Source organism: Triturus cristatus, chromosome 4_1 (genome assembly GCF_964204655.1).
Source record: "Triturus cristatus chromosome 4_1, aTriCri1.1, whole genome shotgun sequence".
Classification (NCBI taxonomy): Eukaryota; Metazoa; Chordata; class Amphibia; order Caudata; family Salamandridae; genus Triturus; species Triturus cristatus.
The window spans coordinates 952,781,109-952,805,094 of record NC_140585.1 but is presented as its reverse complement, the minus strand read 5'-3'; the positions used below and the strand labels follow the sequence as shown (position 1 = coordinate 952,805,094).

The following is a 23,986-nucleotide window of genomic DNA, read 5'->3' as shown; positions in this document are numbered from 1 at the left end:
CCACCAAGTTCCGAGCCCTGGACTCCAGAACCCACAACAACTGCTGCTGCACCTCACCCCGGTCGACTGTAGGACCCTTCACCTGCCAGCACTGCCTCTTCTCCTGCAACAATGAAGTGCCCGCATGCACGACAAGCACAACCACACGGACCACGACCTCCTCCGAACAACTCAACTGCCTCCTGCTCAACATACGATCCTTCTGCAAACAGACCACCGAGATCTGGGACACCATCAACTCCCTCACTCCCTACGTCATCTTCCTCAATGACACCTGGCTCAACCACTCATCTGCACCTGACATCTCCTAAGGTACACCCTATGGCTACAAGATAGCACATCAAGACCACATCAACAAACACGGAGGTGGGATCACCATCATCCACAAGGAAACCATCCACTTGACCATCACCACAGGCGAGGTCACCCCGATCATAAAACACCTCAACTTCCAACTCTGAAACCATGGCAAAACCTCCATCAGAGGTACCCTTGCCTACAGACCCCCAGGACCTTGCCCCAGTTTCTACGAAGCCATTCCCAAATTCATCCCACTTTTCATCATTGACTCCAAACACTACATCTTCCTCAACTACCTCAATATTCACCTTGACCCCAACAATAACAACACCACCAGCCTCCTCAAAAGCATGAACTATATCGGCCTCACCCAACTTGTCACCAACCCCACACACATCGCAGGACACACACAACTCCATCTTTACAGCCAGTGACAGAGTCTAGTACACTCATGTCACTGAGCTCACCTGGACAGACCACGCCATCGTCTGCTTCACCATCATGGGATGCCCCAGCAAGTAGCACAATACTTCACACATTACAGCTGGAACAAAGTTGCAGAGAACCAATGTACCAGCACCATCAAAACATCCCATCCACACACCTCAACCAACCTGGAGAAGGCTGTCAAGAACTTCTACAGCTGGATCACCAACTGTGCCAAAAGAGTCGCCCCCGTTTAAACCACCAAACACAAGGTCTTCAAAACAAGTCCACTGGTATATCACGGAACTAAGAACCCTAAAATGCAACTGCAAACAACTCAAAAGGAATTGGCGCACCAGCAAGGAGCCCACAGACTGAGCCACATTCAAGACATCCCTCAACCACCAACTCCTAAAAGAGATTAAAAAAAGAGTGCCCTTGCCGACCACATCAAATCAAATTCCAAACACAGCAAAGAACTCTTAAAAATTGTCAGAGTTCTGCAACCCAGAGGCCACCGAAAACATCATCACCCCATCCCAGGAACCCTGCGACACCCTAGCAGACTTCTTTCACGACCAGATCTCCCCCCATCTACAGAAAGATTGAACTTCAACTCACCATCACATGTAGGACTACCTGCCTTTAAAAAAGACTTAAGACCTCCCGTCAACAGGGACCTGTTCTGAAGAAACTCTAAAAAAGAAGTCTCTGAGGCCTCTGGAACGTAAAAACCCCTCACCTGAATTTACCACTCCACACATCGCCTCCGGCACGAGTTGAAGTGGACCACCGGTGTCAACAAGGTCCCTCAGCCCTCCAGAGCTTGTGTCCATCGAGGTTTCATCCCTCTTGGAGCCACCCCCGATGTCTCGTGCGACCTCTGCATACAGGCCCCCCTACCGTGACTGCTGCGATAAGAAAAAACCTGAGGCCTAAGGACACCTCTGCACCCATTGCTCCTGGGCCTTGGAGAAGAGGACCAAAGGTGTTTCCTATGTGTCCGAGCATTTCAAGCCTTGAACTTCCTTTCTGGTTTAGCTGATTGTCCTCCTGGGCAGAATCTGCAGCCACTTTCCGCAGTGACAGAACTCCATTGAAATACAGTATGCTCCCAATGCTATTTTACACCCTGCACCGTTCCACCCATTGCTGCTGGTGCTGCCTTGGACCTAGCCCACCACTCACCTTATCTCCTGGAGATTGGTCTTGTAAGTTGGTGTATTTAATCATTGTGTGTATTTGCAAATGTCTTGCCTTCCCCTGTGTTAAGCCTAAGGCAGTTCAGCCACAGTACCTCCTAATAGAGCACTTAGGGATTGAATAGCATGCCCCTGTCCACGCATAAGGGAACCCTGGACTCTTTACATGTTATATCCGATACTTAATGTATCACGAAGAGTCCGCTTCCTATAGGGAGAGGAAAGCATTTTGGAGCCATCTGCTCTGTGATTAATATGGGACATCAAAGATAGTGATCAAACCAGATAACCTTGATTTTACTTCATATGCAAGTAGTGGTTTTAACCCATCAGACTTTATATCCTTCAGTCAGTCTTTCTTGAATTTGTTGTGATGTTTTTATGTAGGAGGATTAATTTGATTTTATGAGAGTTGAGTTGGAGGAAGTTGACAGCCATCCAGCTTTTCAGTTTTCTTAGGCAGATACTGAGGGAGAGGAAGGCTTATAGAGACTTGGTTTCTAAGTATAACTCTGTGTACAACTATGTCTCATCGGCACACAGATGGAGTTTAACTCCAGATTCCCCCACTATATAGAATGGCTCTAGATACATGCCCGTGTCCTTAAGATCTGTTACCTCAGTGACAGTTGTGGTGTCCAAAAGCCTTAAGTGTCTGAGATCAGTGTGATCTGAGCATTTTTGACAGGTACCTAACCGTGTAATGTGTTAACATCCCAGGGCATAACTCTCCTGTTTGATGTCCTAACCTGTGGAATCTGTGCAATATGAAATACTTTTTCTACCTCACCCTGTATAAGCAATTTAACATATGGCACTGCTCTGAGGCCCGAGTCTATAAACTAAGGAATTGTAATGCAAGTCTGTACACACAATGGGATAACTTTACCGCATGAAGCCCATTTGTGGCAGCTTCTGTGTAACTTGAGGGACTGCTCTACTGTTGAATGTTTCTAATTGGGGCATCTGAAGGGAATGTTTGACCTCTAGCAGGCCACGCAGATTTGCTATTTTTCAGCCACAGGGTGTTCCACCCATGAAAGACAGGCATTCTACAACTGAAAATAGCCACTGAAGCATGTATCTCCAATGTATACAGTTCAGATAAAACATTCATGAGAAATTGAAATCTAAGCCATATTGTGCTTCAGTGAATTAAACAAACTACTAAATACCACCATTTAATTTTATTCTTCTACTTACAGCACAAGACCCTCATTTGCCTTCTGTGTCTGTCAACTTGCACTAGCAACTTTTGTATCAATGGGCTATGAACTTGTTGCTGATTTTCTTGCTCCCAAGGTTGAAGATGTGGTGGGGACAGGGATCTGTGGGCGCTCCTGAGTGGGCGGAGTTCATGATTGCTGTGGTGTCTTATGTGGTGAGCTGGTCCCAGGTGGTAAGCAGGTGGTCATGTTTTTCATTTGTGGGGGCAAGAAGGCTGAGGATGTTCCTTTGGTCCTGAGGAAGGCCATAGACCCATAGGGGCTGTTCAAGGCCGAAACGTGTCGGCCCGACCACTAGGTGTCGTGGACCAGTGACTCATCCACTAAACACGGATTTATTTTTTGACTTATCCCTATCCTACTCTTTTTCCCCCAATTAAGAGTCATCTAAAGGATAGCAGATAATTTTAATCCACTCTCCACTGTCAACATCCAGTCTCCCTCCTGGTGAAGGTTTGATGTCACACTTAGAACAGGACACTCAAGTGACAATACCCGATGATGACCCTATCCACCGAACCACACTAAGCAGAGATTACATACACCGCAGTCTGCGAACATGTGGTTGAAGGTCTCTGAGACAAAAAGTTCTGAGACTCTGGTACTGAGACTTATGTGGTTCATTCCCCCCCTTTCTGATAGATAACCAGTACCTCTTGGAAGCTGAATGAACCTCTGTTTCTTCCTTCCTACACTTTTTTGATCTGTAGTACTCCTAGGCTGAGAGCATTTTGCTCTCACGAGACCCAGAACAAAAGCCCGTCAGGAAAAGGCTGTCGCAACCCCTCCACAGGATGACCTGCTGATTAGCCTCCTTGGGCCGGCGAGCTTCAAAGAAGTTGATGCCTTTTGAAGGCGAATCTGGCTCTCCTCACAGGACAGGATCCCACTCCCCGCCCAAAACCTCCTTGGCACCTGGACATGTGGGGAAATTTGCTAATCAGGTTGGCGTGCCACCTTCAGGCTAGTACCACTCATAAGGTGGGCTATTGTGAGGTGGATAAGAATTTTCAGAAGTAGACATCTTTGTGATGGCATACTTGGGTATTCTGGGGCAAGGTTATGCGCACTTCCCAAAGAAAGGGGTCATATAGGGGGCGTAGTGCCCAAAGGGGTACTAGCCCATTGGCTACTTCCCTACACTCCCCTAACAACTTAAATTCAATATTTAGGGAGCCCCTGGAACCAGAGAAGGAGATCCTGAGGACCTCAGAAGAGAGAGAGGACACCAGAGAGCTGAAGGGCAGAGAAGAGAGAAGAAGCAGCTGACCTGGTACCTACCAAGCAGGCCTGTCAGCACACCTTATCGAAAACTGCGCCAAAGTTGACTCGTCCTTCAGCTGCTGAATCCAGAAACCTGGGAGTACTACCTGCCTTTAAACCAGTCTTTAGACCTATAACGGTGAGGGAAACAAAGGAAAATTAAATGCATGCTAAAACTAACATTGCTAATTTCCCAATTCACCCAGTGTGACACTGAATAACAGTGGGCAGCGATGTCACTGGTGATGGCGTGGTTATCTTACTATAGATCTGCCTTAGTAATATAAAGATTCAGTGAACAGGGACACTACCCTGCTCTTCCTCTTGGTAAATGTGTATTAAAAAACTGTGAGGTAACGCAGAGCGCTGTCTCTGTTCAATAATAATGATAGTGTATAGATAAATCATCCCTGCGTTCAATATTCGTAGGCATGCCCTAGGAGGTCAAAACGGTGTCTCAGTTACAGACTAGCAGAAAGCAGTCAGCAAGTACATCAGCGGTTGTTAGGTTTTCAGGAGGCACCTCTAAGGTGTCCCCTTGGTGCATGTTTTGGAAAATCCAACACTGGCATCAGTGTGGGATTGTCAATATGAGATGTTTGATTCCAAAATTCCCTATTTTCAGTGAAGCAATCATGTAGCTGGCGAACTCGTTTTCCCCAGGGCCCAGCAATTCTTTTTAAATGGCTTCCCTGGTCACTTGTACTGAAAGTAATAGGACTGGCCAGCACTGGGGTATATCTTCTCATGCAGGTATGCCCTTGCATGTATTATTCTGCACACTGTCTTAGGGCTGTCAGGCCTGCTGTAGGAGTGACTTACAAGTATTGCATGCAGTTTTACGGACATGGCACACAGGGATGTGTGATGTTGTGTTTTTACTTCTGTCTGCTCCAAGACAAACAGCCTGCAATGGCAGCCTTGCATGTGCTTGGTGAGGGGTCCCTTGGGGTGGCACAATTCATGCTGCAGCCCTTAGGGACCCTCCTTAGTTCCTCAGGCCCTAGGTACCAGGGGAAACATTTACTAGGGACCTACAGAAGGTGCTAAAAGTTTGGCCAGTTGGTAAATTTTTAGGAAAAGAACACTGGTACTGGGGACCTGGTTAGCAGGAACCCAACGCACTTCCAGTAAAAGTTGCATCAAATACCAGGCAAAAGGTGGGCGGTACTGCAACAAAATCTGTCTCCTACACTCTTTTAAAAAAAAAAAAAAACGTAACCTTTTCCAATCTCTAGTAGACTTCTGCTTTGTGGCACATGCCCTGTTAATTTTCCCAATTTATTATACAATGCAGCTCTCCAAGGCCTTGCTCTACATTATCAAAGCCGACTTCTACTCGTCTGTCAGTCACCTGCAAACATGTTCATATCACCCCACTGCTAAAACATACCCACTGTCTCTCCATTAAGGTCTGAATGGAGTTCAAACTAGCATATAGTACCATAGAGCCATCCATTTTCCTCATCCAAATTACATATGCCCCACCACAAAAAGCTCTGGAGAAAGCCAAACACCTAAGGAGAAGAGACATCCTGATACTTGAATCCAAAAACGAAAAAAAGCACAAGCTGCTCAGTAAAAATCGTTTTGTAGGCTACCTTCAGCCCTCTGGAACTTGCTGCCTGCTGAAATGTGCTGTCAGGAAGACCTGCTAATCTGCCACAAGAAACTAAATATCTTCCTATTTTATTGTTTAAACTAATTGCTGCAATGAACTGAACCTCTTCATTGAACTTTACCCATACATGAACTTGGCTCCTAAGATGAACTTGCACCTACCATATTTCCCTTCTTGACCCCTTTTCTCCTTTACCCTCCCATCTCCCTCCCAGTCACTATTTCCACGTGTTAGTAATTGGCTTATTAGTTGTGAAGGATGCAAGTGCTGTGCAATTAAAAAGGTCCGTAATTTTCTCCTTACCGGATCTCAAGTACCCCACTGTGACACTTGACTCTCAGTAACAAAGCAGAGCAGTCAACGACCTATTAGGAGGGGTGCTGTAGACTAGTAATCTCTATTCAGTGACATGCAAAACTAACACTGAATAACCTATTGTCCAGAGAGTGCCTTTTCTTTAAAAAAGGAAAAGTACATTTATTACACACACACAAATAAATACAATGTATTAATGTACAAATATATACATTAGGTGGAAGAAAATACTGCAGTGACACTCTCAAATCAGATTTGACCACTAGTTGTTCATGAGCCCTATAATCACAGTACCCCCTGACCTATACCAGATGCAGCATCACAATATAAACAGGTTTCATAAAAAAAAAAGCAGGCCTATTGACTTTGTCGAGGGGTCACCTCTTCAATATATAAGGAAAGCCTATTTGCTTTGTTGGACGGTCATCATATCAATATATAAAGCAGGCCTATTGGCTTTTTCAAGGGGTCATCACATTGATATATAAAGCAACCCTGTTGGCATCATCAAGGGGTCCCCACGTTAATAAGCATATGTTTATACCACCTCTGAAACGAATGGAAATAAATGCATTCATTATTAATAAAGGCATTGCAAAAAAATAATTCAATAACCATGTTAATAAAGCATTGTAAAAACACTTTTAGTAAAGCAGTGCAAATCAAGTTAACATGTGCCAGAGTCTTTCCTTACAGTCATTAGGCCACATAATCCAGCCACAGGACCAACCACTAGGGGCCCTCACACTGCCCAGCTGAAGAATGAAAGCTCCTGCTTTCATATGCTTAGATTCACATAAACCTTTTCTGGGGTCATAATCTTTGGGTCCCAGTAGACATAGGGCAAGTTAGAAAATCTTTTGGTGGGTGGGCTCCTGTACTCACTTCAGCCCCCACAATACTGAACAATTACATTGTGGTGTCCCTACCCCTCCTTGGGGCACCACAAGGACCATACTGTATTGAAAATGGCCCACACAGGCCATTATTGGTTGCACCCAGGCCAAGAAATTGTGTATTAAATTAGCGAGTTCACCAGCATTGCGCTGCATGTGTTTTTTTTGCCTCATTTCCACCTGCAACTCCCCAAGCTCAGCTTTAGCATTGGGGACTGTGGGGGGAACCCAGTGCCCCCCCCCCGTGGACGCACTGGTTCCCCATACAGAGCTCCTGTGCTGTACAGGAGTTGGCACAGTTATCTTCGTTCTCTACCCCGCCCGTGCTCTTCTACGGGTGATTGGTAAGCATGCATCGTTCTCGATAAGGGCCGCTGATGTCTTTACTGGGGCAGTGTGGCATTCTGCCTTCTGGCCCCGCACAGCATGTTTTCCCCTTTTTCCCAGGGGGGTGAAGTCCTTTGACTTCATAATCGCTTCCGGCCCCAGGGAATGGGATCCCAAGGGATGAAGGCGCCTCTGAGGAGGACCCACCACACATGCCCCACATAATTAATTAAAGATATGCTAACCCCTAGACTCTGGCCCAACCTAGGGGTATCTTTAGACATTGCAGCAGAGTCACACATGCTCATTTTCTCATGCAGGGGGTCAAAATCAAATGCTTTAACAGTGAGTATCTTGGGCCCCCTTTGAGATAATTTTCTTGATCTTCGGCTAATTTTGCTCCTTGTGGTCCGAGCCTACAGAAGCATTTTCAGCAGGCCTCCTGGCTCCTTGCACCATTATTCTTCTTGGCTTTATCCTCCCTGAGCCCTATTGGCTCCAGGCTGTCTTGCCATGTGGGGTGCAATAGAGTACAAGTCTTGCCCAACTGGACCCCATTCTGGTGTCCTCTCCATCCAGGGATTTTTCCCTCCGTCCCTCACATGTGCAGGGGTTCATATATGTATGGGTGGAATGTTGTAGATGATTGGCACCCCTGGCTGATTCTAGGATGCCACATCATCTCGCCACCCTTGTTTCAACCCTCTGCAAAGCATTCTGGGACAATCCAATATGGCAGAACCCTTCGTCCCCTGGTCAGAGTTCATATGCCCACCTAGAGGTATGGCTATGATAATGAACAACCCTCTCTTGTGTTCACTCCAAACCAGTTCTGGGCCAGCTTCGCCTCTCACAGGTTTTGGAGCAAAGTTGGCTAGAGGGACAAAGGAAGGGGACAGGCCTTGTAATAGGTTAATATGCTTTTGAAAGGGTAGACCCTTATAAAGTGTAACTAGTTTTTAGGCACAGCCCCCAGTAGATCCTGTCAAGGGAAGGACAGAACCCTCCTACACCCAGGCCCTTTGTCCTCTGTCTAGGGGCAATCCACATCACACCACAGGAGAGCCATCCAGCTGCCATGTGACAACTGAATGTTTACAGCTTTAGGCTGGAAAATAGCAGCTTCTTAAGAGGTCCTTTTACTCGAGGTAGACAAAATTCAGTTCCACCATTAAATTTGATTTTGAATAGCTATAAACAAGTTCCCTAAATGATCTCTCTAGCTGCTACCAATCCAAAATTAGCAATTGTTAAGCGTAATAATGTAGCTCAGTGTTTCCCTATGGAAGAAGCCAGCCTAGATGCAGAAAAAATAGCTTTTGGGGATATTTCACTGTGAGAACATGTTCAACATTGCCCTTTACATGTCCTACCTTTAAATGCCATGCACCTTGCGTTAATGGGCAACAAGACCTACTTAGGGAGTGACTTATTATTATTTAAATGGAAGGTTTATGTCTGTCAAAAGGGGTTATTTTGACAGGTCGAATTTGAACTTGAAAACTGCCACAGACATTTTACCTGTGTGCAACTACCAGGCTGTGCATTACAGTAGTCTGTCTTACATGGCAGCCCACAAAGCAGCAGCCTTATCGTAACCCATTTACTGCTGGGCCTTATCCCAAGTGCTGAGCTCTTTTTGGCTATTGGTGGTAGTTTGCTTTTAGGGCTGCATAATTTTCTTTCGACATAAGGTATCTGCGCCAAATTTGCGTCATTTTTTTCCATCATCCTGGGGATTCTAAAGGTTCCCAGGGTTTGTGGGTTCCTTTGGAAGGGGTCGAGAAAATAGGCAATCTATAGATACCTTTTGAGTGTTTTGTGAAAAGCTCTGTATAAAAGTCAGTTTTTCTTTTCCTTTTCCTGGAAATGGCTTCACCAAACAGCTTTTTGTGCTAAAGTCACATCTTCCCAGCTTTCACAATTAAAAAAACAACACTATTTTTTAGAACAGTTTTGGCATTTTTCAAAGAGGTAGCCCATTTTTCCTATTTTTTGCACTCTCAACCTACTTCCAGTGTTTGGTAGTAACCAGTGTAAAACCCATGTGTGATCCATGAAAGCTATTGATTTATGAACAGTAGACAAAATTTTGAATTCAACAAGAGGTCATATGTGTAGCTCTCTAAAGGTTTTCCTAAATAAACTGTTGAAAACAAGAAATATTGAAAATGTGTCGGACCAAATGGCCACTTGTGACCACCTTGTCATCTGTAATTTTTTGTCACAATGGCTTATTTACAAAAGCAATGCACTTTTTTGAAAACTAGATACCTGGGGGAATACAGGGTGTGGTGACTTACGTGTCTCTATCTGTTTTATTTTTACCCAGAGTTCCTTGCAAATCTCAAATTTTGACTAAAAAACATGTTTTTTTTTTTTTCATTTCTGTGATAGAAAGTTCTAGAATATGCAGAGAGCAACAAACTTCCTTCCACCCAGCATTCCTTAGAGTCTCGAGATAAAATGGTACCTCACTTGTGTGGGTAGGCCTACTGCCCGCAACAGGAAATAGCCCAAAAGGCAACATGTACACATCACTTTTTTCCAATCAAAATTGGCCCTTGCTTTCCAAGGTGGGTGGCTGTGGATTTTGGGCCCTGGCTCAGTTGGCACTTAGGGAAACCTAGCAAACTTGCACATTTTTGAAAACTAGACAACTGGGAGAATCCAGGGTGGGGTGACGTGCGTGGCTCTCACCAGTTTTTTTTTTTTTAACCCAGAATCCCTTGCGCACCTCAAACCTTGACAAAAAAAAACATTTTCCTCACTTTTCAGTGATGGAAAGTTCTGGAATCAGCAGAGAAGCACAAACTTCCACCCAGCATTCCTCTTAGTCTCCCAGTAAAAATAGTATTTCACTTGTGTGGGTATGCCTACTGCCTGTGATGGGAAACTGCCCAAAACGCAATATGGATGCATCACATTTTTCCCCTCAAAACTGTCCCTTTTTGCATAGTGAGTAGAAGTGGATTTTGGACCCTGGCTTAGTTCGGCATCTGGGAAACCTAGGAAACGTGCACATTTTTTAGTACTAGAAACCTGGGGGAATCCAGGATGGGTGACTTGAGTGGCTTTCACCAGGTCTTTTTTAACCTAGAATGTCTTGCAAACCTCAAACGTTGACTAGATAACCCCCTACATTTTCTTCACATTTCTGTGGTGGATTTTCAGGGAGCCACAGTCTTCCTTCCACTCAGCATTCTCCCCGAGCCTCCTGATAAAAATGGTACCTCACTTTTGTGGGTAGGCCCAAAGTCCGTGACAGGAAGCAGCCCAAAATACAACATGGGGATTGCCTTCAATTTGCCTCTGAGGGGGTCAGAAAATCCACTCCACACCAGGGAATTTAAAATGGCACAAAAAAAAGAGGGTGCGACCTACCCTGGCATCAACCTGTAAACTGAGCCAGCAGCGCCACCCCTGGCGGCAGGTAGATGTTTCTCCCAACTTGGGAGGTTACCCCAAACTTGCTCTCGGGGGAGGGGTAGAAAGTCCATCTGATGTCAGGTATTTTGCCTTTGGCGCAAAAGAAAGCAGTGCAGGTGTTGCACTTTGGTATTGGCGACCCCCTAAATGGGACAAAACAGAGTTCAACACTTGCACCACCTTATTTTGGGGAGGAAATGTGGCCATCAGCCATATTTAAGAGGTGAAAAGGAAGGCACTGGTGATAAACACACACAATTACCATAACATTACCGTTAGTGAAACTCACCCACAGTTTAAGGTCTGAAATCTGGGTGATCAAAAGCAAAAATAAAATCTGGAGGACTAAATGGGTGGAACCCATTTGCAACACCTCGCCTCATCTCGACCTAACCATCCCATGTTGGCCCTCTCTTGGTTCTCCTATCACCTGCTGCCCTTCTCTTGCCTCCTCTTCCTTGACCACCTGGTCCCCAAATCTTCCCTTTAGGTACGTCTCTTACCACTTTTCACTTCCCTTTTTATCTCTCCACGAGCTCCTATCTGCACCCATTCCACCATCCCCCTTTCCATCGCCCCTCCTTCTTGCAAATACTCTACCTAATCTGCCTTCTCTCCTCCTCCTCACATCTCTCACCGCCTCTCCTCCTCCACCTAGTTTCCCTCTACTGATAAATACCATCTTTCCTCTGCCTTTTCCACTGTCCACCCCCTCCTTCCCCCTTTCTCACTCTGTCTCATGAGCCTCACTTTCTGCCCCTCCTCCTTCCTCCTCGCCATCCCTCCTCCTTGCCATCCTTCCTCCCTCACCCGATGTCTTTACCTACCTTACCCTTCTTGCCCCTCTTTGTCTTATTCTGTCTCCCCCTCGTCTTCTACACCTATCCACCCCCCTACCTCCCACTTGCCTCCCACTTACCACCTCTCTTCTTCTCCTCTTTACTTTACCCTCGTCTCCCTCTCTCTCCTCCCCATCACCTGCTCGTCTCTCTCTCTTCTCCTCTTTCTCCCCTCCCTCATCCAAACTCATAATGGTTCTTCCCCGTTAATCTGCCCTCATCAGTTTCTGGGACTATTATTTGTGCTAATGTAACTCAAAAGTTGCTCTCAAGGGTTTTGTTTCTAGCCAAGGTGCGCTGTCACCCAGGGTAGACTAGCTCTATAAAAAATGTAAAATAAATAATTTCGCACATCTTAAAGACTCGGGACTCCAACAGCGGGGATAGCCATTAATGTATATAGATCCTAGAGGGTCAATCCAATGACCGCAGAGCAAAGAGCTCTCCCAGGGTGACCATCTAATTGAAGCTACTCCACAGGATACACACAGAATTTACAGGCTCCTGCTTCTGGCAGCAGAGCTAACCCTGCAGAGATCCTGCATGCTCCAGGTTTAGAGCAGAGATTTCTCCCATGGTCCATAGCTCCTCGAGGCTTGGGCCTTGTCTTACACAGATATTGCAAGCTTTAATATCGAATAGCAAATCTCTTTCTCACATCACAGAGAGTTTACTAGATGAAATCTCAGCGGAATTATCTGAAAGTTACAGAAAACGCATTCTTACGCCACTAAAGCTAAACCTTAGATTACACATTTCATACCCTCTGAGACAGCAGAACTATTTCTCGCTTTAAGCAGGTCATAGTTTCAAAACCAAAATAGGAAAACTATCTTTCCGGTTGCAGAGATCGTACAGGCTCAGGTATCTAAAAGTAAATCTCGCAGGCGTGGACCTTGCCGATTTGCTTTCTCTAACTCTTCCTGCATCGAGAAGCCCTGGGACATACTACTGAGGGCGCTCACACCGGGAGGCTGCCTGTTTGCTGGGACTGCGAGGTCCAGGGTGTGTAGCTGCCAGAATCAATCAGCGCACCTGGTCACTCTTCCCGGCCCCTCCTTCAGCTCCTCCGCCTACAAAACGCCTCGCGGCCCCCGCTTCGCGGGAGCCGCTCGCAGGCGTGTACCTTGCCGATTTGCTTTCTCTAACTCTTCCTGCATCGAGAAGCCCTGGGACATACTACTGAGGGCGCTCACACCGGGAGGCTGCCTGTTTGCTGGGACTGCGAGGTCCAGGGTGCGTAGCTGCCAGAATCAATCAGCGCACCTGGTCACTCTTCCCGGCCCCTCCTTCAACTCCTCCCCCTCTTACTATATAATCCCCTGGTCATCTACGCGCTAGCAGGACGCGGGCTGTTTGAGGCCGTTAGAGGACGGGAGAGGTTGGGCTTGGGCCACCCTCCTTGGTCCATCCAGGGAATTCATTTGGATTTCGAGGGCTACTGTTGGTGTATGCCAGTAGAGATGACGACAAGGGAAACAAGGAGTAAAAGTGCAACGGCTGTTGCAGCTGCATCAAAGGGAACATTGGATAAATACTTTGTGAAAGCTGGGTCCCTATTAATAGAGGACATTACGCTCCTTGAGAGGCGAATATCTCAGGAATTGGACTGGGTGAGGAGATCATCTATGGGTCCCCTGGCTCAGGCAAAGTCTCCTGAGGTAAGCCCAGAACTTATTGTGTTGGACACGGGGGTGGCCGGTACAAGTGATCCCTCCGGGACTCTGGATATATCAAATTGTACCTCCCAGTTAAGCATGAAGGACCCTAGTGACTCTGTTGACCTCAGCATGCTAACTCTTCCGCCTGCTCAACCCCATTCCATACCTACTATATACCCCACCCCAGACCCCGAAAATGCTAACCCCTTAGGCCCAAAAGCGAACAAGCGAAAGGGGTTTAGAGAAGGAGCAATCCCGAAAAAGAGAGGAGGGCCCAAGAACAAGGGCGAGCGAAAGCTAAATACCTCAAAACCCACCTCGCACCCGCTATCAAACAGTTCTTGTTTAAACATTAGGGAAAAAACGCAAATAGATAGAGCTGAGGCCATGTGCTACAATTCACCGGGGCAGACAAGCACCCACGCTGAACTGAATTTACTAGAGCCCACTGAGGAGGATGTTACCCTTGCGGATATAGGTGCCCTCTTAAGAAACCTTTTAAGCCCATTGGAAGAAAGGCTAATAAAAATGGAAGCTAGGTTAGTGGCTATAGAAAAGTCGACAGTCCAACTAGCTGACAGTTTCAAAGTAATTAACAATGGCGGATCCAAGGTTCCCGACAGAGCAACAAAAAAGGGACCCCCTCAGGCTACAAATCAGGTTAAAAGTGCCACACATACAGCGCAGCAGGCAAAACCTACCCCGTCCATAAGTAATAACATATACTTGAAGGCAAATGCTCCAAAAAATCATGTAGAACAGTATAATCATCCATCTTCCCCCCCAATTAGTGCAAAGCAAGTTGGGGAAAGTGATCCTGCTCCTCTCATCTCACCGAATACTGGAGAACTAACGCCCGAGGGTGTGAGCAAGAGGATAAAGCCTGGACCAATACACCTTTCCCCAGAGGCAGCTCCATATACTGTTGTTCTAGTAGGGGTACCAGAATTGAACGCTACCACTAAAGAATCCACCGTTTCCCTAAAGAATAAGGTGATAAATTGGCTATGTACATACAGACCGCTCCCGGAAGGTATATTGAGCGCAGTCCTTATGGTACGAAGGGTCGCTTGGTTGGGTAGTTCAATTAAATCCATCAATGGTGACTGTGTTATAGTCAACTTTAAAGACCATAGGACCGTCCTGCATATATGCGGATGGATCCCAGTGGATGAGGGGACTACCATCCAATCCCTACCCCTCTCCTTTTTTTACCCTCCTCTAGCATATGATAGAGAGGATGAGACTTGGGGGGCTCAGATACAAAGACCGGCCGGGTGGGGAGATACCAAAAGACGGGGAGTTTTCCATCGCCCCAGAAGCCAATACCAAGGGTACCCTGAAATTAACGTAGAAGGCATACATTCGGAGAGATTGGGTGGGGGGTTCCCAAGAGGATGGAGAGAACTCCCCAACTCCAGAAGACAGGAGCCAGCCAATTACACCACCAATATGGTCGACGAGGGTTGGGAAATTTACCATTGGAGAGGTGGTAACCGGGGCGCTAATGGGCAAGACTACCATCCCCGGAGATCCCTTCAGCAATTTTACTTTCCAACGCAGAATAGGTACAGTCAGCTAGACATGGTAGATTGACTGCCCACATATATAAGCAGGAAGTGTAACTCTGTAGTACGGGAGGCTGTGGACGGAATCAGTCTAGAGAAAGAGTCGCCCAGCGCCCTAGAATACTATGGGGTTTTGAGTAATTCCACTGACGAGCCACGTCACAATGTGGGGGAAGAAACAAGTCTCCCCCCAATATATCCAGAGATCAAGGCCAGCGATAAAGGGAATGTTTCAACCCACACTGCTATTTTGAATGATGGGCCCCTGCCATTGAAAGTATTGTCATGGAATGTGGCAGGTTTGGGAAATAAGTCCGACTGCCAGGAATGGATTGAATATACCGATTCCAAAGATCTATGCATGTTCCAGGAAACGTGGGAGAGAGAGGAACATGCAAGACAGGGATTTGCAGTATTCTCCATTCCTGCGAAATGGGGGGGCGTCCATCGGGAGGCCTTGAAACCTGGGTCGCGGTTCATCTGGGATGTCAGGCCACGCGTTTTCCAGTGGCATCAGAAGACATACTTGCGGTTCTACTGGAATGGTCCCATTGCTGTAGATTAGCGGTGGTAAAGGTATACTCAAGGCCGGTTACCATCTCGCAGGAGTCCCCCACCATTGACAAACTGTCGGATCTTCTCGCTGAACTCCCTAACGGGCTCCCTTTTGTAGTGGGTGGGGATTTGAACTCACATTTTGAGCCCTTAGCAGGTCTCTTAGATGGGGCCTTTTTAGAGGAAGATGCAAGATGGCGAGTACCATTGATAGATTCTATACCGCCCAAAGCTTGGAGCCCACTAGCGCTCCAGATTACTGCCCTAACTTTGCGACATGGGGTGAGGGCTTGTAACGGGCGTGTCAAATCTGATATCCCGAGTAAACCCACATTCAATCGGAAAGGTAGGGAATCAAGATTAGACTATATTTTAGTGCAACTATCCTCGTGGTCGCATGTCATTGATTTTAGGGTTACTGATAGAGAAGACAGTGACCATAATGCCCTGGAATTGGACCTTCTCCTACCTGGACGGGACCATGGGGAAGTAGCATCGCCTAAGACAAACCCTGATCTAGTCCTCGAAAGCAATAGGAGGAGAATTAAGTGGGAAAAAATAGTAGCAAGTACAGTCAAGCTCCCCCGGTTTTATAATAATTTTATTCCCTTATTGGAGAACATGGCCACTTTAAGTGATGAACCTAGTTCAGGGGAAAAAAAACAACAAATTTGGCTGAACCATGAAGAAGTCGTAAAGACTCTGACAGCAGATCTATTTAACAATGCGGTGTGCCGCAGAGCGAGGAGGGACCTTTTGTAGAGCATTAAGAATCGCAAAAGTAGGCCTGAGATCCAAGCCAGGAGACGCGAATACAGGAAGTTGATTGCTAATGCTAAGATTGAGTGGGACCAGAATAAATGGGAAGAACTCGCCAGCTCTCTATCCACTATGGACTCACTGAAGTTTTGGCGAATTGTCAACACAGGTTCCGGGGAACTTGTTTCGGCAATAGAGCCAAATATTTCCTCCAAGATTTGGCAGGAGCATTACCAGTCTCTGTACACAGTGGAACCAGGGCATGGAGGCTGTATTATTCCATCTGTACATAATTGTCTGGAAGGGGACCCATTCACCGAAAAGGAGGTCCGGGTTGCCATATCCGCCTTGTCAACTGGGAAGGCACCTGGCCTGGATGGTATCCCGGGTGATCTTTTTAAACAGGAGCCAGACATATGGGCCCCTTATTTCCTGGTACTATTTAATGCGATCCTGAAGGGTATGGAGGTGCCCTGTACTTGGCTGGGTGCAAAGGTGGTTCCGATTTTTAAGAAAGGCTCGCCCCTGCTCCCATCCAACTACAGGCCCATCAGCCTGATAGATGTGTCACAAAAACTTTTTGGAAGGCTTATTTTGGATCGTCTACAGAACTGGATAGAGGAGACTGCTACCATGAGTCCTTACCAGGCCGGGTTCAGAAAGGGGGTATCCACCATGGACCAAATTTTTCGCCTTAATCTTATTTATTGGAGGACGGCACTTGTCGAGGGGGGCAGCTTGTACACGGTGTTCGTGGACTTGCGTGCCGCCTTCGACTTGGTGCCAAGATCCAAACTCTGGAGTGTCCTGGATGACCTGGGAGTCCCGTCAGATATCCTGGCCATCCTGATTAAATTACATCAAGATAACTTTGCGCGGGTCAGGTGTGGCAGGATGGGGGGCTCAACAGAAAGATTCCCCGTTGACAGGGGGGTGAGGCAGGGATGTGTGCTTGCACCCACCCTGTTTTGCCTCTTTGTCAATGGGGTAATCGCCCACCTGTCCCAGATAGAAGACATTGACGCTCCTAAACTGAATGGCAGCAGGGTGCCCGCCATAATGTTTGCAGATGACACCCTGCTGCTGTCTAAATCCCCCATGGGAATTCAACGGACAGTGGATGGGTTCCTGAAATTTTGTACTGAGAGGGGCCTCGAAATTAACGCCTCCAAGACAAAATTAATGATTTTGAACCCTACCCCCTAAACACGTCCTAACCCTTTGCTAGGTATGGTGCGATTGGAGAGGGTTTCCACATTCGAATATTTAGGGGTAACCCTGAATGAGAAAATGACATGGGGGTCACATATCATTAAGGCAAATTTGAAACTATCACAGAAAGTGGGGGGTATTACTAGAATGGCGGGCAAATCTATATATCGCCCACTGGGCCCCATGATACAGATCTATAAATCCCAAGCTCGGGGCTCAGTTACTTACGGGGCGGAACTTTGGGGCCATGTTCCTGCTAAAAACCTAACAATCACAGAGAACAAATTTCTCAGGCAGTTAGTGGCCCTCCCCTCGAGTACCCCATTGTTTCCCCTGAGATTGGACCTAGGCCTCAGGCCAGTCGCTGAGGAACTTGGTCTAAAACCCCTGGCCTTTTGGCAACGAATATGGAGCAGCCAGGATCTTAGTGATTATAGAAGTGAGCTCCAGGAGTTCCTGGCTTTACCGAACACCAGCAACATCCCCTGGTTAAGATACATAAAGAGTCTATGTGAATGTTTAGGCCTACCGGAATTATGGACCGACCCTGTCAACTCAAGCGGGAGGACCTCTCGAAAGGCACTCTCACAACTTTATTATCAGTCAAAGCTGACTACCGCTTTAGGCAGTACACGGGCAGGTTCACTTACTCATACATTTATACAATTGAAAGACTCTTACGTAATGGAAAGTGTATTAGACGGTATGGGTCCTGCGATGGCAAGAAAGCTATACCTACAGTGGAGATACGGTTCCCTACCCCTGAGGGCCTTCACCAGCTCTTGGTCCCAGCCTCCATCAATAGAGCAGTGCCCAGCCTGTGCATATCCCCAGGAAAGTGACTTACATGTGGTCCTTTTTTGCAAAGCCTACCAAAGAGTGAGGAAGTACTGGCTTCTACCCATTCTTAAAAATATGGGATTCAGGAAATATCTGGCTGCGTTCAGAATCCTAAAAACTGATTTGTCACCACCGATTTTTTTTGCTGTGGCAAAGTACTTAATGGCCATGTGGCATGTTCGATCCCGTTTTTTAAAAGAGGGGGGGGTTGTATAATGTTATAAGATATTGGATTATCTGTTTTTATGTTTTCTTTTAATGTTCGTACTATGAAATTTTCGAAAGTCATTCCTTACATGGAATTGTTGAAAATACTGAAAACTTCAAAATTTTAAAAAACTGCTATGTATTTATATCTTTGATGATCTAAACGATCGAGAATAAAGATTTATTTGATTTGATTTGAAATCTAATAAAAAACTGATAATGTCAAAGATTCAACAGTTTTGGTTCAGTCAGAGGGATTCCTCAAGTAATAGCATTAAGTGGGTCTCAGGCTAAATGCTGAAATGGTTTAAGATGTTAAACTCGCACAGAAATACTTTATATACCAAGTTACACTGACTGGGGCTTTGGATAGCAAATTATTGTCGATTGCAGCAAAATAACAACCTTTCCAGCTGCACAGACAGTGCAGGCTCAGGCTTTGGAATCGAAGCTATTGCTTGGATAAAAAATATTTTACTTCCTCAGGCATCTGTCAGCAAATCTGCCCTTCCAGTCAGAGAAAACGTATATGTTCAGACTTCAGTCAGCAAACATAATGCTCAAGTTGCAAAGTTCTTTCAGGGTTCACCGAGAAATGACTTGGCCAGATCTGACGGGCACAATAGAAGAAAACCCGTTGTCAAAATGTTTAAAAAAATTAAAACTATCCATAAAGCTAAGGTTATTCCAACTGCTTCTAGGTTACAGTGCAATATTTCAAACATGTGCGTGTATATTGAATAAACAGAGCACATGGAGCAGCATTGAAAGCATAGCTCATACAACCGGCATGCCTAGCTCACACTTGCAATAGAGGCATTGAAATAGGAAGTAACTAAATATTGCATATAGCCCATGAACATATGGCTGTCACTATGTCGTCCTGTGTCTCTAACTATAATATTTACAATACTTGAAGTAGTAGGCCGTGTAATAACGTTTCCCATTTTAGCGAAAAAGCCATACCAAAGTTGTGTTCTCCTCCATATAGCCCCTCCAATTACTCAGAAGTGAGATTATCACATCCTCCCCACTAGTGGAGGTATTCTTTGTGTTTAGGCTAAATATTGTGGACCATGCACTGCCTTGGTATCCTTGGAGACCAACCCTTCACAATTCCAGGACTGAGATAACTGCTGTGAGGAAGATGGCTCAAAGCAAAACCAGTGATTGAAGTGGTCAGAGGGTGATTTCTCAGAAAGCAGACGGGTCTTAGTTCATCTGGTCTACTTCCAAAATGAAATGGGCCTGTCACTGAGGGAAAAATGAAATGTGTGTGCCACTGAGGACAATTTCGGAAATGTGTTTTTCAGTGTGCTTAATTCACACACACACTGCTACATCATGTTTATTTTTTATATTTATTTCAGCCTTGTGGTAGGCGTTCTTCACGTAGATCATCTTTGTTTTCTGGGAACAAGAGAGAATCTCTTAAAGAGAATGTCACATCTGGAGGAAGCCCGACTTCAAACGTTGGTAAGGTTTACAATATATCTGAACCAATGGAGGTTTTGCTTGGTGCTTACCTACAACAGATGACTGGATGGTATTTTGATGTCGATCTCTCTTCAGCTCACTGTAAACCTTAAACTATTAATTTTTTTATTGTATTTATTTAATGCGATTTTATATAGCGCGAACATTACCCGAAGGTGTCAGTGCTTTACAAAATAACCAGTTGCGTTACATAAGGACTTTGGATTACATGAGTTACATAAGAGATATAAACAATTGAAAATGTACAAGTGGAGCAAAAGGAGGGAAAAATTGCAAATGTACAAGTTGTAAAGTCACTCAAGGAAGAGATACAAACAGATACACTCTAAAATCACATAGGAAAATAGTAAGTACAAAGGTCTACTACATATACTAGTGGTTAGAGATAAATATATATACAAATTGCAAATTCACTCAGGATTACATTTTAACAGCGATTAGGCTTGGACAATTGTAAATTACATATTTACAGAGCAGGAAATTCTTGTCATCGTTCAGCAAGGTGTTCAGGTGGTGTTGCACTCAAGGGTGGTGGTCTTGGGTGACCGAAAGTCTTGAGTCCAGAAACGCCTATGATTCAATTAAAACATGAATTTGCCCCACAGGCTAACCTCTGGTGGGCTCACGACTTCCCTAATCATGGTGAGAGGGCGCCATGGCAGAAGCAGAGGCAGCTTGCCAAAAACAGGACCGCGAACAGGGGCTCCACTAGAAGGCTGTGAGATGGCGCCTGACCAGCGCCATCTTACGGTCAGACGCCAGTCTGCTAATGGGTGCTTCCAATAACTGTGGCTAGCGTTAATGTGTTCTCTGGCCAGTGTTTGTGTGTGTCTCTTACTCAGAGTGGGTGACTGTCTTGTCGTGTATTTGGCTCCCTCTGTGTGTGCATGACTTCCAGAGTGAATGTGAGAGTCGGACTGTCTCAAATGCCGGTTCTCTAGTCTAACTGTATATCTTTCCATGTCTCAAGGTTATGTGTCCATGTGTCTTCATCTCAGCTTGTTCCCTTTGTATGTGATAGGGTATGTTCTGTCTTTTTTAATGTTTCAATGTCCCAGTGTATATGTTTCTGTATCCTAATACCTGATTTTCCCAAGTCTTACGAGTGAAATGTACACCCCTAACCCAGTGTATGCGCCTCTTTGTCCCAGTGTGGTGTATTTCCTATCCCAGTGTATATGGATTGCCTCTACGCTCTATAGACTTCACTATGGTAGCTTTAGAGTGTTCTGGTAATGTGATAGTAGGTATTGTCTCAAAACCTCCAAAGAAACGCTTCTAAAATTAAAACTTCGAAAAAGACACTTCCCAAACTGTTCCCAAAATATATTATAGTAAAGACTGTGAAAGTGGTTAAAGGTTCAGGGTTGAGGGTATATGGTTTGAGGGCTTAGATTATGTGTTTAGAGTCATGGGTTTGGGGTGTAGGGTTATAGATTTGAGGGATATGGGGTTGGCACTAAGATTGTAGGGGTTAAAGGTTAAAACTAAAAAATTACATGTTTAGGTTAGGGGTACAGCTGTTAATAAAGGTTAGGGTTTATAAGTATGGGGTTAAAGAAAGCTTTAAAGCCTTAAGATATAGGGTTAATGGTATAAAGGTTAGTGGGTAGGGTCAAGGATATAGGATTAAGGGTATGGGATAAATGGTTATCAGTTTTGGGCATATGGTAAATATTATGGGTTTAGGGAACGGTGTTAAGGATTCAGCTTGCAGGGTTACACTTTAAGAGTATGCCGTATAGGGTTAAGGGTACAGTGGTCAAGATGGGTGTGGCTTGAGCCCATATTCAATGGCTGTCTGAGCTGACGGCTCCAGACAGAACTTCGCTTCCAAACAACTCTTTCCATCTTAATTAAACCAAAGGAGAGGACAAAATTAAATAGATACACAGCTAAATTCTGCAAATGCTTTACTAACAAAGTGGGGGCACCTCTACATGCTACTTTCCTTCATTATGCTTCCTTGGCTCCAATGTTGGTTCCGCTACAGAAGACACAATAGTGGTGATACCAAAGCAAGGGAAAGACCATTTGTAAGTTAAGAATTATAGACCGATCTCTCTCATTAATATTGATTGCAAAATGTATGCAAAGGTTATAGCTCGTAGACCGGAATCAGCAATACTGAAATTGGTGGCTACTTCACAAACAGGTTTTTTAAAGGGCAGGCTTGCCTCTGACAATACAACAATGTTTTGTCATTTTCTGGAAATAGCCATATTATCATGCCCTTTGACTGCCGCACTTGTGTTGGATGCGGGGAAGGCTTTCAATAAAATATCATGACATTTCCTACAGGCTGTTCTGCACAAGTAGCTGCTTGGGGATGAGGTTATACGAATGATTATGGCTCACTATTCCAACCCAACGGCAAAGGTTAGGGTTAATGGTCATTTGTCTAATTCATTCACTTTATCTCAGGGAACCCGCCAAGGTCACCCTTTCTTCTTTCTACTGGTAATTGAACGTTTACTTTCCTCCTTCAGAGACCATCATGACATAACTGGCCTAACTTTCAAATTAGGCAGACAGGTGTTCACAGCATATGCTGATGATGTCTTTTTATTCTGTGAGAAAGCTCCACGAGTCCTACTGATCATTATGAGAGAAATATGCCCTAGTAGTGGGCTATTCTTTAAACAAGGACAAAACCCAAGGTCTTTCCTCAGAACGTGCATTGTACAGCAGTGGTGATAGGCAATCTAGATTTAAAACTGCAACCAGAATCCATCAAATACTTTGGAATATGGTTAGGCAAAGACCTCACACAATCCATCTCTATCAAGGAACAAAAAATCCTTTCCAAAATAAAAGACCTTCTCAATACTTGGTTCCCTAAACATGTCACTTGGTGGCGCCGGGTTGATACAGTGAAAACTGATAGCCCATCTGGGTTGCGAATATGAGGATCTGGATATCTGAGTTCTTTACTCGTAAGCAGGAGTCTGCAGGGGTATTTGCGGTCTGGGGAGCATTTAAAGCAACATTGCGAGGTCAACTGATAGCCTACTCAGCAATCCAAACCAAATTACGGCGGGATAAAATTGATAAACTCCAGCGGGCAGGTGAAAGGGCCCTTCAGCTTCGAAATAATCTACAAGGTTCTATCAATGGGGGGTGTCTGCTCGAGAAGGCTAAACAATCTCTTCGGGAATTTTTTCTAATAGAAGAGATTAATAGCACTAAAACCTTCCAACAGAGGGTGTATGAGGAAAGCCAGATGGTAGGTAAATTGCTAGCTGGGGTGACGAAATTTAAGCAGGAAGCGGCACTGGTATCTGAGATTATTGATCCTCAAAGCGGTAATATAACGGGCGAAAAGGAAGGAATAGATAAGGTTTTTATGGAGCACTACTCCAAGCTATATGCCACAAACTATGACCTACCCCAGGAACAGATAACTAAATATTTTGAGGGAGTTAATTTGCCATGCCTTTCAGAATTTCGATCTGATCAAATTGGTCAACAGATTATGGAACTGGAGGTCTCGCAAACAATAAAATCTATTGCAGGAGCCAAGGCGTGTGGGGTAGATGGCTTCCCCGCTGAACTGTATAAAAAATTTTCAAACGAATTGACTCCCTTCCTGACAAAGCTGTTCAATGTTATTAAAAACGGCTCTGATATCCCTTCTAGTTTTAAAGAGTCCGTGATTGTCAGCTTTGTTAAGAAGGGTAAAAACTCAAAGGACGTGAATTCCTACCGTCCCATTAGTTTGCTTAATGTTGACTATAAAATTCTGATGAAAGTCTGGGCACAGCGGTTTACACCTGCCGCTCAAGAGTTAGTTCATAGTTATCAATCTGGCTTTGTGGCTGGCCGCTTCATGTCATCAAATAC

At 45.2% G+C, this 23,986-nt stretch overlaps 1 protein-coding gene across 5 annotated transcripts in view; it reads left to right on the top strand.

The window, feature by feature from the left end:
• Nucleotides 1-23,986, top strand: part of LOC146855888 (protein NEDD1-like) — a 544,173-nt gene that overhangs the window by 258,539 nt on the left and 261,648 nt on the right. For all 5 annotated transcript variants that reach the window (XM_085650677.1, XM_085650673.1, XM_085650675.1 and 2 more), the window contains exon 8: nucleotides 20,017-20,122. In XM_085650677.1, the coding sequence (XP_085506803.1) occupies nucleotides 20,017-20,122 (106 nt within the window). The remainder of the gene's footprint in view (nucleotides 1-20,016; nucleotides 20,123-23,986) is intronic.